This window comes from Rutilus rutilus, assembly GCF_951802725.1.
Source record: "Rutilus rutilus genome assembly, chromosome: 18".
Taxonomy (NCBI): domain Eukaryota; kingdom Metazoa; phylum Chordata; class Actinopteri; order Cypriniformes; family Leuciscidae; genus Rutilus; species Rutilus rutilus.
In genome coordinates this window covers 318,052-337,010 of record NC_140231.1, presented here as the reverse complement: position 1 = coordinate 337,010, position 18,959 = coordinate 318,052, and the positions used below count along the sequence as shown (strand labels likewise).

Sequence of the window (18,959 nt, the reverse complement as noted above, 5' to 3'; positions counted from 1 at the left end):
ATATATTTATAGAATAGCAAAGTAGGCCTAATCAATATACAAGACTGAACCACATGAAATATAAAGGCTATCATGATCATTTTGCCAACAATGAACCATGGATTTGATAATACGTTTTATTTTTAACTTAAACAAATACAACATATAACATTCAAAACTCACCGGCTTAGACTGCATTTGAAGAAAAATAAACACAACAGTTTTCTGTAGCCTTATGTGCGAACTTATTCAATAGAATTATTAGATTATCTCCTGATGCGTGCTGCTTAATATCACACACTCCGCCGTGACAAACAGAAAAAAACGCGACGGCATATGGTACAATTGGCCTTGTATTCATTGTCCCTCACGCATTCCAGCCACGGGTAGCTGCTAGTCATTTTCCCATTCAATTTTACATTTCTGTGCTCTTTTCTTTTTCGCCGGCGGCTCGGAGGTAGTCATTTTTACATTTCCCGCTGTTGTCACTTGTCGTCATCGTTGCTACGATACGTGACTCACAATGACTGAAACAACCAATTAAAAGGGCATTCTCTGATGATGTTCCAAGATGTTAAAAACGCTACGCTGATCATAGACAAACGGGGAGAAATTAGTATCTACCGCACCGTCGGGGTTTTTTTTCTCATAGCCTACAAATGTCTTCGTTCATAGTCTGACATATTAGAAGCTATGTGTCTGTCATGGATTTGCACTGAATTGGTTCTCAAAAATACGGAACAAAGTGCGTTCTTTATCTGTTCAATACGGAACAAGACTTTATTGTGTCAAATACGGGACGATTCCGTATTATACGGAAAGGTTGGCAACCCTGATTGAACGTCAGACTTATAATAATTTTCGTTCCGTCTCGTCTCGTCAACGAAAACTCGAAAACGTCCGTCATGTTTTAGTCATCTTAGAGCCATTTTTAGCTAGTCATCGTCGCGTTATCGTCATTAAAAAAAGGTGCGTCAACGAAATAATTTCGTTATCGTCATCGTTGACGGAAACAACACTGGGGCACATTCATGTAATCGCAGAAAACTGGACGCGATCTCTCAAATATAAGATTGAACTGGAGTCAGATATTGAGTGTGCGCTCTCGGACTGTGTCATGTGCAATGGCGAATCTCTCCAAGTGGTTCTCACTGCAGAGTCAAATGATGTCCAGCTCCAATCTCTCCGTGCTCTTGAATTAAACGTTGTCAAAAGTTATCGATGAAAATGCTACAGGAAATCATATTGGCTGTAAGTGAAATGCACCAGGAAGACTTTCAACAATCAAAGGTGGATCTTTAATTATTTTACAATGTAAATGTATGTTAGAAATGTTTTGGAATGGGGCATTTGTATGATTTGTACATATAAATAAGTTAGTCTGTCTACTACTATTACTGCATATAGACATTACAGATCAAATCGCACTGATGTTCGATTTATCTAAATAAACAACATATTATATGGCTCTTAAAGGGATAGTTCACCCAAAAATGAAAATTAGCCCATGATTTACTCACCCTGAAGTCATCCTAGGTGTATATGACATTCTTCTTTCAGACGAATACAATCGGACTTATGTAAAAAAAAAAAATTCCTGGCTTTCCCAAGCTTTATAATGAGAGTGAATGGGTGTCTGTCTTTGGAAGTCCATCAAAGCGCATCTATTCATGATTAAAGTGCTCAACACTTTTTTTCGCGCTCGTGTAAGAAAAATATCCATATTTAAAACTTTATCGACTAAAATAACTAGCTTCCGGCAGACGGCATTTATATAGCGCTAGCTTAACTAGTGTTGACCTGATTGCCGTCCGTGTGGATTGATGTTAAGGTCTGTTTACTCTTTCTTATGGTAGAAAAGAAGTTCCTGAACCGAATGATATAAGAATCAGCAGGTGTTGTTGTGCCAAAATGAACCCAGATACGATTGAAATCAATGTTTAGGAAGCCCACGTCAAGGGTTTTTTTGTGTGCAAAAGTATAACGTAGTGTGAAGGTATAACGCCGTTTATGACGTCATGGCGGGGTCGCGTCGGCGCATCGAAACCGGAAGCGGACGAAACCATTGTCTAGTGTGAATAGGTGTGTAGTCAAATGGAAAAATTATGTGTTAAGTGTATTATGTGTGAATGTATTGTGTGTTTTATTTGTGTATATGTGTATTATTAATATATTGGGAATGGATAATCAAATAGATGAAGTATTTGTATGTGTATTAATTGTTATATGTTTCGGGAATTGGTGTGTCCCAAAAAGGGGCGGGGTTTGGCCTATTTAAGCCAAGGCCAAACCTGAAGTCATCACTTGTTAACCAAGTCGGAAAGCGAGAGTGCAATTGTGGTGCCTCAAGCAAACCAAACCTTTGTGAACTAGTGTACGGTAGATACGTTTTTTTTTGTTGAAGAGTTTTCGTCTTTATTTTGTTGTTGTTGTACTTTTAGGTTTTTTTTTTTCTTTTCTTTTCTTTTTGTGTGCACCTGTACATATACTTCACTGTGGACGGTCTTCTTATTGGCACTGTAAATAAATTCCACCTTGCACGAAGTGCTTCTACGAGTGTGCCATCCTTTTACATCCATACACGGACTCACATTCTACCCCGAAGACGAGCTGGTAGGCTTGTCATCACACATGTTATAAATGAACATTTTAGGACTATGAATACTTTGACGCTCTTAAACTCATAATTAGATTCTGCGACTTTAGCCGGGGTTTCACAGGCGGGGTCACAATTACTCACCCTCATGTCGTTCCAAACCCGTAAAAGTTATTTTTGTTTTTTTGCGCACTAAAATTTTCTCGTTGCTTCATAACATTAAGGTTGAAACACTGTAGTAACATGGACTATTTTAACGATGTCTTTACTACCTTTCTGGGCCTTGAAACTGCTAATTACACTGCAGACTATGTGGGGTCAGAAGGCTCTCGGATTTCAGCAAAAAATATCTTCGTTTGTGTTCCAAAAATGAACGGGTTTGGAACGACATGAGGGTGAGTAATTAATGACAGAATTTTCATTTTTGGGTGAACTAACCCTTCAACACAATGCATATAAAAATTCAATGTTGTCATATTTCGAAAACCTCAACTGTATTGAGGTCATTTATTTGATTTATTACATTAACTATCGCAAGCTAAAAAGTAACTAGTACTCGGAGTAGTTTTTGAGAAGAGTAATGTGTACTTTTACTTAAGTACTTTTTTGACACCAGTACTTTTACTTGTAATTGAGTATTATTTCAGAAATGTAACAGTACTTGTACTTGAGTAAAATTTTTCAGTACTCTTTCCACCACTGGAAACTACAGACCGATTAGTATTTTACCTGTAGTTTCCAAAATGGCTGAGAAATGGGTAGCAAACCAGCTGATTACTTACCTGAATGAGGGACGTACCCCTTTGCATTCTATGCAATTTGAATTCCGTTCTAATCATTCAACTGAAACTGCTAACTGTTATCTTCTTGAGAACATGTAATTTAAACTAGATGGTGGTGATGTAATAGGAGCAGTTTTTTTGGATTTAAAGAAGGCTTTCGATACTGTGAACCATGAGGTACTCCTTTCAAAGTTCACACTTTTTAACTTTTCTGTTGAAGCTATTAAATGGATGAACTCCATTTAATAGCTTAAAATAAAAATTGAACTCCATTTAATAGCTTAGCTAACTTAACTGTTAGCTAAGACTAAACCATTTCTATCTATTTCAGATTTTGAGAATGCTATTACGTCCATTGTTTTTTCTAGAATGGACTATTGTAATTCCCTTTTTTATGGTGTTGATGCCGGAGCAATTGTGCGTTTACAGAAAATCCAAAATGCTGCAGCTAAAATGATAAAGTCGGCAAAGAAATATGATTCTGTGACTCCACTATTAATTTCACTAAAGTGGCTATTTAGCTGTGTTGTACAGTTTAGGCGTACAACTTTTGGACGATCAGTGTTTTCAGTTAGAGCCATTCATTATTGGAATACTCTACAACAAACACAACCCTAGGTATTTATTTGAAACAGTGGCTAAATTAACAAGAAATAAAGCTTCAATTTCTGATGTTTCCAAGCAGCACAGCAGTAATGACTTTGTAAACTTCTTTACTTGCAAGACTGATAATATTAGAGAGAAATTATAACTATGCAACCATCTACTACAGTATCGCATCAGGAGTGCATTGTAGTCTCCCTGAGGAAAAATTTGATTCATTTATTGCTATAGGAGAGGAAGAATTCGCTAAACTCGTTAAATCATCTAAACCGACAACATGTATGTTAGACCCTATACAGACTAAGCTACTGAAAGAGATGCTTCTAGAGGTCATAGATCCTCTTCTTAATATCATTAATTCATCTTTGTCACTAGGATATCTACCGAAAATCTTTAAGCTGGCTATGATTAAACCACAACTTGATCCTACAGAATTAGTCAATTACAGGCCGATCTCGAATCTACCTTTTCTGTCAAAGATATTAGAAAAGGCAGTATCTTCACAACTATGTTGCTTTTTAGAAAGAAATGATATTTGCGAGGATTTTCAGTCAGGATTTAGACCGTACCATATTACTGAGACTGCTCTCATTAGAGTCACACATGATTTGCTCTTATCAGCCGATCGTGGTTGTATCTCTCTATTAGTGTTACTCGATCTTAGTGCTGCATTTGACACCATTGACCACAACATTCTTTTAAATAGACTCGAACATTATGTTGGCATTAGTGGAATTGCATTAGCATGGTTTAAATCATACTTATTTATTAATTTATTTATTTAATAGAGACAGTGCTCATTTATCAACAGTCAAACACTGTAAATATGCCCGAGTTAGCCCCACAGGGTAACTTTCATCTGTTGCCCCTTGCCAGATTTTAAAAAGGCAACTTAAAATTTAAACCCATGATTGGTAGGTTATCACATACACATCCAAATGATCCATAAATAAGAAACGTGTATCATAATAAATAATAAAAAATAGAAACAAGATCAAATGACGTACAGTAACACTGTTAGGGATAATAATGGCAGTATAATAAAAATAATAATAATTTACACATGATAACAAATTTGATTTGCTTTTAGCCATTTCTTTAATTATTTAAAGGTGCTCTTGCATGGATTATTTTATTATTTTAGAATGTTTCCTGGGGTGCCCTTATAATGTTAGTATGTTTTTTAGATAAAAATTTGTTATAATTTAGAAATAAAAGGCATTTTCCTAGCCTGATTTTTGAACACTCTGTTTGAAGGGGCGTGTCTGCTGTGAGGCTTCAGTGTAAACGCCCTCTGCTGTGATTGGCTGCTGTGAGGCTTCAGTGTAAACGCCCACTGCTGTGATTGGCTGCTGTGAGGCTTCAGTGTAAACGCCCACTGCTGTGATTGGCTGCTGTGAGACTTCAGTGTAAACGCCCACTGCTGTGATTGGCTGCTGTGAGACTTCAGTGTAAGCCTGTTGATCACGTGAATGAAGATCTTATCACTGCAACGCAGTTTCTGCACTCTCACTAATGATTTCACCAATGCAAACATGATGTACGTACAGTAAGAGCTTCGTTGTGCAGCGTAACAGCATCACTGATTTCATAACGAGTTTTGGCAAGTGTCGAGATAAACTCGCGCTGTGTGATTGACAGCTTGGGCGACTGGAAAGGGATTGTTCTTTGATCGCTATCTGTATATATATTAATCACAGTTTAAGATTATTTTCATCCTACTAAGAGAAACGACGTTTAGTCACTGGCTTGATTTACTGATGCATAAACAGTATTGAACGACTTTGAGAGAAAGATTATCTGTCTGAACTTGAACAATTACACATCAGACATTCCCACAACCCACTGGTTCTTCAGAGGCTTGAATGAAGGAACTAAAAAAATACCTTTGTGTTCATTTGTACATCCAAACACTGAGCAGCTGCCATGCTTCGCTCGTTTGCAAGCCATGATGTCTCTCGAAGAAAAATGATTCGGACGATGATCCGAAGGCGCAGTTCCGCCTGGCCTTGAACATGGGCTGGCATATGCACATTTTTGGAGGCGTACATATTAATGATCCCGACTGTTGCGTCACAGTCGGTGTTATGTGGAGATTCGCCTATTTTTCAGGGGTGTTTTTCAAAAACCAGATTTAAATAAGAAGGAGAAAACAATGGTGTTTGAGACTCACTGTATGTCATGTTCATGTACTGAACTCTTGTTATTTAACTATGCCAAGATAAATTCAATTTCAAATTCTAGGGCACCTTTAAATTTAAATGTTGAATAGTTTGTACTACCCCTTAACTCAAGGAAGCATCTCTTTCAGTAGCTTAGTCGGTATAGGGTCTAACATACATGTTGTAGATTTAGATGATTTAACGAGTTTAACGAATTCTTCCTCTCCTATAGCAATGAATGAATAAAAAATGTCTTCAAGGAGACTACAATGCACTGCCTGATAGTGTCGTAGTAGACGATTCGTCTGTAGTAGACGGTTGCATAGTTATAATTGTCTCTCTAATATTATCAGTCTTGCAAGTAGAGAAGTTCATTAAGTCATTACTGCTGTGCTGCTTGGAAACATCAGAAATTGAAGCTTTATTTCTAGTTAGTTTTGCCACCGTTTCAAATAAATACCTAGGATTATGTTTATTTTCTTCTAAGAGAGTCGGAAAATAAGCATATCATGACACACACACACTCTTCATAACTGAACATTAAACACTAACAGGTCTTTCCCTCAAAACGCATAAAATAACACTTAATTTCAACATTTAGTACTCTCCGGCGTATTACAAAAAGATCATCACTTGAGAATCCTGTCTTATCTGTTTGATAACATGGCATAACCAGGTTTCAGTTAGAGGCTCATTTAGGACAAAAGCTATTACATATTGACATTTCTTAAGTGAATAATTTTATCTTAACTACGGATATGAAAAGTGAATTACAGAAGCTTGCTAACTGGACAAACATAATCCTTAAAACTGTCTTAACTTTAGGACAACCCCAATGGTGTCCTAACTTCAAAATGATTTGAAAGCCAGCTGTAAAAATAATAGCCATGTCTGAGAATGACGTCACATTTATTAATGATACAAGATGAAGAACAGCGATGTTTGATGGCGGAAAGACTTTCTGAACACCCAAATGATGCGCTGCACTTTGACGACAAAACACTGAAAAATAATTAGAGTCCCATGAAATAAAGTGATAAGCTTTGCCTTTTCTATCAAGCTTATCAAAACTTATCTTGTTCTCTCAGCACACCTGTTTTGTTTCTCTAGTTTAATCTCTAGTGCTGGTTGCTTGGTAACAGACCTGAGAGATGATTACCGAACTCGATGGAGCGGTTTAAGATTTCCTTACGACAGATGAGATTTTGTAAGATAAGAATCCTAAATTAATTTGTCAGATCTTAACTTAAGACTTTGTAAGACTACGAGTTTCTGTAATACGCCCCCAGATCCAGACGATTGCAAAGCATGCTGGGAACTAAAAATCCACTGCCCAGTTTCAGTTAATTCAACACAAATGGATTAAGTAAACTTCAGATTTTACACAATAAAATTAGGACAAAATGTTCAGTAATTATGTGGTTTTAACTAATTTTAATTAAATACATTTAACAAGCAGCATAAATCATTTTTACAGTGTACATTAAAAGATGAGACCGATTCGTAATTCCTGATTGTGATGTGTTTTTTCTCCATCAGATTCCCGTCAGCTCACTCTGGATCTGGACACAGTGAATAAACACCTCCATCTTTTTGAAGAGAACAGAGTGATTACTCATGCTTACACACCCCAGTCGTATCCTCATCATCCAGACAGATTTAATTCTTATCCTCAGGTGTTGTGTAGAGAGAGTGTGAGTGAACGCTGTTACTGGGAGATTGAGTGGCGTGGTGCTGTGTATATATCAGTGTCATATAAGAGCATCAACCGGCTGGGATTTCGTTATAAGGGTGAGTTTGGATGTAATGATCAGTCCTGGAGTTTGTCCTGCTCTCATTCCAGAAGCTCATTCATGCACAATAACAAACAGACTGATCTCCCTGTGTCTCTCAGCTGTAGAATAATAAACCCTACAGTGCACATCAAGACTGGACTTGCAGTGTATGCGAATCACTATAGAGTAGGAGTGTATGTGGATCCCAGTGCAGGAACTCTGTCCTTCTACGACGTCTTTGACTCAATGAACCTCATCCACACAGTCCAGACCACATTCACTCAGCCGCTCTATCCGGGGTTTGGGGTTCATCGTGACGCATCATTGAAACTGTGTTGATGAATGAGAATAGCCTGTAGAGAGATTCTACCCATAATGCTTTGAGCTTCATGATAAATCAGTAACAGTGAGATGTTATAGAGTCTCTTCATTACATTAATAACACAGCTGAGCTTCTGTACCTGAAATATCATGTCAGAATTACTGTGTAATGAATCCTCATATAGACATCAGTGTGTGTCTGCTTTTCTCAAGCTCTACTTGTGCTAATGCAAATCAGTTTTTATTGAATTGTCACATCAATCTATTATTACTGTCAAAATTACCTTTCAGTTGAAAAGTACTTTTCACAAACATGATTCATTAAGAACTGGGCTGGATTTCCATATAACATTTTCTCTTAGCTTGTTACGAAGTCTATAAAGATATACATATTCTAGGCGTGTTCCCAGAACTATACCTTAGGAGGTTGCTTAAGATACACCTTCTTACGTGCGACGTTACCCAGTGCTGTCCGTCGCGCTGCTGCTGAATTGGTTGATATCGATGGCTGGAGAGCAGGGGTTGCTTCACTGCGTTATGTGAGAAAGTCGTGTTCTTTTCAAAAGAAGCACTTCAGAAATAGTTGAAATTGCATTTATGAGGACTCATGGGATCTTTGCAAACTAGCAAAACTAAACCCAACCCTCCAATTTTATATAATTTCGAAATGAGTGCGTGAACCCACGACCTCCTGCCCAAACATAGCCTATCATGCCCTACGCTAACTGGCAGTATGCCTTCACTGGCCTTTGAAAGGGTCATTTATATGGTCATAATATATTTGTCTTAGTGTCTTCATTTACTGCACAACCAGGGTTGATTGCTCAGCAGCTGCATCACATAATGGGTGTAAATCACTAAATTCTCTTATTATATGACCTACTCAATAAAAGTGCCAATCAACAGCTATTATGGTGGAGATAAAATACAGAAAGAGGAGAGCTGCCAGCAACTGAATTTCATTCCGTCGAGTTTGTCTCGACAAAGGTAGACCAACAAGATCTAAAAAAGCTGCTGAATTTGCTGTCATGGCAGACAATTATTATTTTTTTTTTTAATTGCAGCTTCTGACAGTAGCCGGGACTAAAGTTTTCACGGATGAAATAGTGCACATACACTACAGACAATTATTCGCTGTATCGCTGCCATAGTTTGACTAAACTCCCCACCGCAATCATTCCCTTTAAATAGACTCCTAAGCCTTACTGGCTGGTTTGCCAGCTGATGTACCTTTGGATATTATAATTAAAAACCTAACAACCATCAGTGTAATGAAAATGTTATTCTTTGCATGAAAACACTTCAATTAGCCTAATTGAACATTGGATGCATTACATCTTCAGAATTGTATTTGTATAGATATAAATAAGCTTTTTGCACAGTGGTGGTCAGTTATAAGGTATAAGATCGGTCCAGACCAACCTTACGAAGGTATGACTTACAGAAGGTAAAGTATAGGCCTATTTAAATAAGAACGTTTTCAGAAAACATATATTAACGTTAAGGCACAGCTTAAGGTATAACCTAAGAACGACGTGGCATTAAGAAGGTTTTGGGAAACCCAGCCCGTGTCATTGTCATAATTCATGTGATTTTTCTCTGTTGTTTGTGCACAAAGTAATAAAACACAATCACAAATGAACTTGAGATCAGATTTTAATTGATGATGAATATTTGAAATGTCTGAATGCTGTATGAATCATCAGCTGCATGTGAAATATATAATCCATTCCTCACAAGAGCCTTCAGGAGTTTCTGACATTATCAAATATGACATTAATCATATCATTTCGCAACAATTTTACTGTCTTTATAAAGTATCTTCGTCTGTACACTTACAAAGTTCTCAATGCTTCGGTTTGTATGTAGATCCTCATTATACTAACGTTACCATGTTAGGATTGTACTGTTATTGAAAAACATATTTACAAAAGACTTTCAATAGATAAAAACTCCATAAAACTGTTTTAAATGTTGTGAGTTTTGAAATTACATATGATCTTTATCTTTATACAGCACATGCTGTTGCACATGTCCTGTTACTTTATCCTCTACAGTAAAAGACCTGGGTGTTATACTAGACCGCAACTTGTCTTTCGAAAATCATATTTCATATGTTACAAGAACAGCCTTTTTCCACCTTAGAAACATTGCTAAGCTACGTAATATGCTATCAGTTTCTGATGCAGAAAAGTTAGTTCATGCATTCATGACCTCGAGACTAGATTACTGTAATGCTTTATTAGCTGGTTGTCCTGCATCCTCTAAAAACAAGCTACAGTTAGTCCAGAATGCCGCCGCTAGAGTTCTTACTAGATCAAGAAAATATGATCATATAACACCAATTTTATCATCACTGCATTGGTTACCTATAAAGTTCCGTATTAATTACAAGGTATTGCTACTGACCTATAAAGCCCTAAACGGCTTAGCTCCAGTCTATTTAACGGATCTTCTATCGCCCTATAATCCATCGCGCTCTTTAAGATCACTTAATTCGAGGCTTTTGGTCATACCTAGGATATCCAGATCCACCAAAGGAGGGAGAGCATTTTCACATTTAGCTCCAAAACTCTGGAATAGTCTTCCTGATACTGTTCGTTGCTCAGACTCGCTCTCCCAGTTTAAAACTAGATTAAAGTCGCATCTCTTCAGCCAGGCATTCATATAATACTTTTAATCTTACAGTTAAATCTGACCTCTAGTTCATAAACGCCAGAGGAGAACTGGCCCCCGACTGAGCCTGGGTTCTCCCAAGTTTTTTTTTTTCTCCATTAGGTCACCTGATGGAGTTTTTCGGTTCCTTGCCACTGTTGCCTTTGGCTTGCTCAGTTGGGGATATTTGGGGATATTTAATTTAATTAATCAATCAACAATACTATTGATCAGCATTACCAAACGTGGACGTTTTCCACTAGAAACAAACATTGATGTATTATTTTAATTTAATACTGTGAAGCTGCTTTGATACAATCTGTATTGTGAAAATAAACTTGAAACTTGACATGCAAATCGTAAATACTGTCGGTCAATCACTCACAGCATCTCTTTCATCTGCGTAAAATTCAATGTCATCTAACCTGGTTCAGGTCTATTAAGTTCACAAGACTTGATCAGTAAAGACTTGCTTATATCAGTAAAAAAACTTTAGTGTGCTAATGTTGAAAGTTCAGAAACACTCATACTGTACAGCAAACTCATGTCTTGACAGTGAATGTCAGTTTAGACAAAAGTAATTGGAAACATCTTTTTTTTTTAAAACAACCCAGTAAAGTAAAGCTAATAGAACTAGATGTTTCAATCCCTTTAGGAAACTCTTGACAGTAGCAGTCGGTGTGGATTGGTGATAAGGAGGGTAAGGTGTGTCATTGGGGTCATCAGGTGGGCACCCTGCTTCATCGACGTTTCATTGATTGAAGCCCACAACGTGTCCAGAAGGCTCAGCGGTGTACCCAGCGTCCCAGGTACACCCCCTCCATGCCATACCCTCCATATCCCTGAGTTGGGCTCTGCATGGCAGGGGCGTCCTTCTGCCTGAGTCGGGCCTAAGCCTGACCGCATACCATCTATCTCTACTTTGCTGCCCAGTTGGGGTCCTTACGCTTGATCCAGAGCCAGTTATAGCTTTTTTCAGCAACACTTCACATGGACTTGATGGCCTGTTGGAGAGAGCGACCATTCACTCCTATTTTTCTCAGCAAACTGGTGGTAGATGTGGCAACAAATCCCCTGCATCCCACCTCTACTGGGAAGATGCTGGTCTTCCAACCGTTCTGGGATGCTTCAGCTGCCAGGTCGGAATATTAGTTATTTTTCCTCTCATAAGCCTCTTCAACCCCATCTTCCCATGGTACTGTTAATTCCACAACATATGCTAACTTTGTTGTTGGAGACCACAGACAGGACCATGTCTGGCCGGAGTGTTGTAGCCACTATTTCTGGGGGAAACACAAGCTTCTTATCAAGGTCCACTTCCAGATTCCAATCCAAACTATAGATTGGTACTGTACTGTTGAGCATTGCAAGTGATCAAGTCTTCCCTGCACACGTCACTTGTATTTATATAGTACTTTATGCAGATTGCTTCAAAGCGGTTTTACAGTTTTACATTTGACTGAAAAAAAAACTCCAAATGATTTCGGTCATTTGGAAAGTGCCTCTCCACCCATTTATGAGAATTCAGTTACCATTTACTCACCTTCATGAAGTCAAAGAACTTTCTTGTGTGAAACACATTTTTAGGAGAACTATCCCTTGAATTAAACATTATCTACTTTTAATATGTTGGGTAGCCTACTGTGTCTCCATTTTCAACACCATTAACCAACTTTCAAATATTAATCATTAACAATGGAAAAGAGCATACCATTTTCCACAACAAATAATTAACATTAGATGTACATTAGACTACAGAAGATTAGTGATGTTACATTTGACACTGAAGCTTCAAAGTGCGTATCGAGTACACAGCGCAATCTCTCATGAAGCTCCGTGCCGGAGCGCGTATTGTTTTCAGAGAAACACGTGATCAACGAAAAACGAAGCCTCACTTTCTTTCCAGTCACGTGAATGCTTCACTTTGCGTGTCAGAATGTTTGAACCCAGACCACTACTCTACAGGTTTTTGGAAATTTAAGTCCATTTACTATTTTTTTTTGTTTTTTTTTTATAAATAAGCCTATAGCCTATGTTACATGCTCATATATTCTGCCATATAAACAGCATAGAAACCATAAATAATTAGACCACCATTTACTTGCATCAAGCAACTCTTTTGGTATTTTTATAATTAGTATTAATATAATTGTTACATTTAATTTATTGCCTCACTTTAATATGTGAATTATATTATCAGAAAACTGAACATTTAGCGTTGTCAGGCTTTTATTTGTGCTTAATAGATAAAACAACGGCGCTGCGCACTCGGGTGGATGTGCCACAAGATGGCGCTGTGTTCGACACTCTTGATGCTTCGAATCTTTTCCGGGAACAATCAAGGGAAAGCCTCAGTGCTTCATGAGGCTTCATGTGCCCATCCCTACCTCACACTGTTGAACAAATCTTTAATTTATTAAATTACCCACAAAATAAAATGTCAGCTCCCCAGTTCACAAGCACTTCACCAGTCCACAATAATTTTATTTGATTTTGATTATATATGCCTACATGAACCTTGCCTATGAACTCGTAGGATTAGGAGGCTAAAGTTTATATGAATAAGGCTGCATTTGTTGATCAAAGCAGATTCATAAGAATTGTTTCTGTACAAGTGAACTAGTCCCATTTAAAAAAATTTTTTTTCATAAATTCATTCATTCAGTTGTTTGTTCATACATTGTGCAAGAACTACATCAACACTAACACATGAATTATGAGGATTAATTGTATTGCTTTGTGGTTTACAGAGCACAAAGTGATTTATTAAATAAAAAAATAAAAAATGGATGGGTCTTCGGTGACAGAAAGGCAGCTTTTCCACCTTCTGACCACAAGATGTCGTTAGTGTGCAACGTGTTGAAAAGCTTCGAGTAATGAACCATTTTACAATACAGTCGAGGGGGAAAGCCCTGGTGCTTCACAAAGCTTCATTTCACCATCACTAGTGTGAGGGCTAAGTCTATTTCTTTTTTAATTTACTACTACCGAAGGGCATGACACTCGAAACCTGTGTGACCTTATGAAACTTTGACCAGATCTAGGCTTAAAGGTTCTTGACTACGCCACCTGGTGCCTCTCACACCAAGATATACTTTGCACATTAACTGCTGAATACCTAATCTAAGGCAAGCAGGTTCATAGAAATACACCCAAGATGAACTAGACAGAGACATGCTTTCAGTAGAAAAATGACAGTACTTTATTAGTCAATAGTATAATTAAAAGAGCCACATCGTCATGATAGAGGCACAGTAGGTGCAAACGAAAAGGATTGGGCTAAAGGGAGAGACCAGGACTGGTATTGGCTGCTACCAGGGACAATATAATTAGCGATGTAACAGGACAATACTGATTCACTGTCAAGGTAGGTTACCTGTCCGGGATAAGCGTGAAGTTCACCAACCGTGCTCTGAACTCTGGTGCCTACAGTCAAATACATACACACACACACCATGCACACACATAGGCACAACCACTACAAGCAAGTGATTCAATCAATATTGTGATGTGCAGTTTACCACTACAATACACGGTGCAGTGCGCGAACCTCTCCTGCAATCAGCTGCTCTAGTACTCAGGAGAAGGGGGACAAGGATGAGAAGGTCGTTATCACTAGCAGGATGGATAGAGTATACAGCTGGGCAGAATCTTAGCAGGACTATGTGAACTACTGGAACAGCCAATACTACATCCGTCGGACGGGGCACTAGACGGAGGCCACGGCAAAATAACCAAACAAAAGAAAGAAAAGAAAATATAAAGAAAGACAAAATATTAATACACTTAATTTAGGCAAGGCAAAGCAGCAGGAGCAATCTGCCTCAATGTGACATACGAAATGACAGCCCTTGCGCCAGTCTTCACAATCCTTTTAGATGCGTCTTAATTGCGGTACAGCTACCCGGCGGGTGACCTTTGGTAGTACACAGCACGACTACCCGGAAGCGTCTGGCAATCAGTCTGACACCTTGGTTGCACAGGGGAACCACGTATCCAAACAGTAACAAGACTGTAGACTTATCTGGACACCAGGGAATCTCTCTTAGCCCGACAGTGAAAACTGTTTTATAGAAACTGGTCTAGCCATCAATGAATTGTTAGCCACTCAGCGGCTAGCTGGGCACCGTGACGTCAGGGGCTACCGTAGCTGCAGAGGGACAAACTTCACCCAGACAGTGACTACTCTGCCGGTTACACCTGCTCAAGGGGTTCGCGCTATTTTTGAATCTGAATACGAAGCAGTCACGTGACTGTGTGTGGAAACGAAGCTTCGGGCGTCACAGATCACGTGGTTATGGCAAAACGAATCAAGCTCCGATACACTGCTTTAATGTGAGATGTTTTGTTTTTTTGAACTCGTGAAATCTGTAGTTTATTATCTAATGAGAATTATGACAACAGACAACTGTATCCATTTTCTAAACACTTAACATTACTTACTATGGTTTGCAAAAAGAGCCCTATTTTTCAAACAGTAAAGTCTTTGTTACAAATAGAATTGCCCTGATCAAATAATGCTGCATTATTTATACTAAAAGAAGTCAAAGAAATAGTTTACAGTGGTCAGCAGTTTAAGTGTGATAGCTAACAGTTAAAAATGTTAAGCATCAGTACAGCTGTCAGTTTACAACTGTTTGTGACAAACCGCACACAACAGCTGATGTGCTAATGTGCTACTATCAGTCAATAAATGGTCAGTTACCCGCTGAATGGCAGTGATATCAATATCTGGAAAGGTTCAGAACTACAAATACAAATAAAAAGAGCTATAAACATGGTGCGAGACTTACAGTCATTATTTATTTATTTTTCTTTTTTATCCAAGCATCACATGCGAAGTACTAGAATGCTGTGAGTAACAAAAACTACCACACTGTTGTTGTAAGGTCGGAGGACTACAGAACATTGATGAGCTCATCGCAAAAGACCAGGATATAGAAAGATGTTTGAATGATTAATAATCAAAATCTCAGCTGCTCAACTAAATATATTTAATGCTTTCTGTGTTATAGTTCATCCAAAACACATTATGGACTTAGACTGATACATGATCAAACGTCCATTTATCAATAATTTTAATTAAAAGAAAGTTCCAATCTACCTTTCATATGAATCCTGGCAGAGAAAGCACATGGCAAACGAGCAAATCTGGAGACTCAGGTAAACTTCTGCATCGTCACATCAGCCTTGACTGAATGAAAAAGATAAAAATAGTAGATATAAATACTCTCAACCTTTTTACATTAATCATGTTATGGATCTTTCCCAATTCCAACTTGAACACAATAGTATATCTTTGTACAGTCAGATGAGTTTTGCTACAGCATGTTTTATTTCGCACAATTTAATTAAAACAGAAAACCGCCTAATGCGACAGTTTGCTAGAACCAGTTAAAAACCAGAACAGCTTCTGGAATGACCTTTTATATCTATGCTGTGGTGCATGTTGGAAATTAGGAGAAACCAAGTGTAGAAAATGAAGGGTAATGTTTGTTTTAAAATGTAACAGTTTTTCAATGAGGAAATATGTATTCATGGCTGTTAAATAATAATTTGTTTGTTTAGGGCATGTATAGAAAGTTTATTATATTGAGATTTGTTTGTTTGTTGAGTTTTATTCCTGGTTGTTTGCATTGTCAGTGGTTGTGCCCATAAGTATAAATGCCCACAGGCTGATCCTGCACAGGATTGTCAGTGTGTGATGTCAGTTGGAGAGTGAAGGACCAACTGAAGTGAGGGTAAGACATTTATTTTATTGTTGTTTATTTTTCAATTAGTCTTGTAGATCTCTACCATTTCTGTATATTTGTATTTTCATAAAACATTTAGAAAGTTTAATGCAGTGTAGGTTAAATGTAGTGATGGAAAACGAGGCTTTCTGAAGCATTAGAGCAGGGGTGCCCAATCCTGCTCCTGCCGATCGACTGTCCTGCACAGTTCATCTCCAACCCTCATCAAACACACCTGAAGCAACCAATTAAGGTCTTTAGGGTCACTTGAAAATGAAAGGCAGGTGTGTTTGATGAGTGTTGGACATGAACTGTGCAGGACAGTCGATCGGCAGGAGCAGGATTGGGCACCCCTGCATTAGAGGCTTTCATCAAATTGTGCATAAAAAGGTTCATTATTTGAAGCTTTTAACACATTAGTGACATCTGGTGGTCAGACTTGTTTTCTCCACAATATCTAACAAAACACAGCAGAACACAAAATAGCACATGACCAAACAAAGCTTCGGAAGTCTGTGACATAGAACTGTATTGATTAAAGCTTTTCTTTAAAATCCCACTTTTCTATCTAATCTCATCTTAATTAGTTTGTGGTGTGTGGCCATGATTTAATGTATCAAATCAAATCAAATCAAAGTTTATTTATAAAGCACAGTAAAAACAACAATAGTTGACCACTGTGCTGTACAATGTCATACTAAAAAAAGGTATAAAATAAGTGATATACACATATGCATATATACACATACACATGTACACATGCACAAATATACATACATGCGCATATACACACAGTACACACCTATACACAAAAACATGCGTAACAAAAACATACATACATAAATATAATAAAGACCGCAATGCAAAAAAGAGAAAAAAAGAGAGAATGAGTAAATCAGAACACTGATAAATGGGCTAAAAAGTCTAGGAACAGTTATATGCCTGAGAAAAAAGGTATGTTTTTAGCTTAGATTTAAATTCAGCTTCTGATGAAACTGATCTAAGAGAGACCGGGAGACTGTTCCACAACTTTGGCCCAACAACAGAAAAAGCCCGGTCACCTCGCAGCTTTAATCTAGATCTAGGGACCATCAGTAATTTTTGTTCAGAGGATCTCAGAGATCTAACAGAGGTTTTTGGGTTCACAAGGTCGCAAAGATAAGTAGGGGCTGAACCATTCAAAGCTTTAAAAACAAAAAGTAAAATTTTAAAATCAATTCTGTAGTGGACCGGCAACCAGTGCAAGGAGCGCAGTACAGGGGTAATATGTTCGAACTTGCGAGTACCAGTCAAAAGTCTGGCAGCTGCGTTCTGAACCATCTGAAGTCGATTTATATTAGATTGACTAATTCCAACATAGAGAGAATTACAATAATCCAGCCGAGATGACACAAATGCATGGATCACTCTCTCAAACTCAGAAAAGGTTAAACTCTTGGTTTTAGATAACAATCGTAGTTGAAAAAAACAAGATCTAACTACAGAGTTTATCTGTTTGTCAAATTTGAGTGAAGATTCAAAAATGACACCCACATTTTTTGTAGAGGGTCTTTCATAGCAAACTAAGTCTCCCAAATCATAATTAAAGGTGCCTGAAGGCTCAAAAACCATAACCTCTGTTTTGCTCTCATTAAGGTGCAAAAAATTTGAAGAAAGCCAAGACTTAATATCAGCCAGGCATGCAGCTAAGGATCTCAAAGCTGTTTTGTCGTTGTGCTTCAGGGGCAAATAAATTTGGGTGTCATCAGCATAAAAATGAAATGACAACTTGTGCTTGGTAAAAATAGACCCCAAAGGAAGCATATATAATGAGAACAAAACAGGAGCCAAAATGGAGCCCTGAGGAACTCCAAACATCAGGGCGCAGCTGGATGAAGAAAAACCATCAAGACAAACAGAAAAAGTCCTATCTTCGAGATATGATTTGAACCAGTCCAGAGCGCGACCTTCAATACCCACATATTTTTCTAGGCGCGATATAAGAATTTTGTGGTCGACGGTATCGAAAGCAGCGCTTAAATCTAAAAGTAGAAGTATCATTGAGTCCCCTGAGTCTACAGTTAATAAAATATCATTTAAAACTTTTAAAAGTGCAGACCCCGTACTATGATGCTTCCTGAAACCAGATTGAAATTTTTCAATGTAGTGTAGTGGTGGACTACAGCAAATATGACTTTGCATTCCCATTTTTCTCAAATTTCTTTGAGATATTTTAATGCCAATAACACAAATCATAGAGTTATACATATAAAATGTAAAAAGGTATAAGAATTTTGGTAGATTTACAATGCTAATAACCATGGAAATGTCTGAAAATATCTCTTAACAACACAATGCAATCACTAGTAAGACTT

General features: G+C 37.8%; 2 protein-coding genes across 3 annotated transcripts in view; one reads left to right on the top strand and one right to left on the bottom strand.

The window, feature by feature from the left end:
• Nucleotides 1-9,859, top strand: part of LOC311276836 (NLR family CARD domain-containing protein 3-like) — a 97,936-nt gene extending 88,077 nt beyond the window's left edge. For both annotated transcript variants that reach the window (XM_084386783.1, XM_084386784.1), the window contains exon 10: nt 7,662-9,859. In XM_084386783.1, coding sequence (XP_084242909.1) covers nt 7,662-8,236 — 575 coding nt within the window. In that variant the 3' untranslated portion in view covers nt 8,237-9,859. The remainder of the gene's footprint in view (nt 1-7,661) is intronic.
• Nucleotides 1-18,959, bottom strand: part of LOC311277420 (uncharacterized protein) — a gene marked incomplete at its 5' end in the record, with an annotated part of 199,500 nt that overhangs the window by 52,131 nt on the left and 128,410 nt on the right. The gene's annotated exons all lie outside the window — the stretch shown is intronic.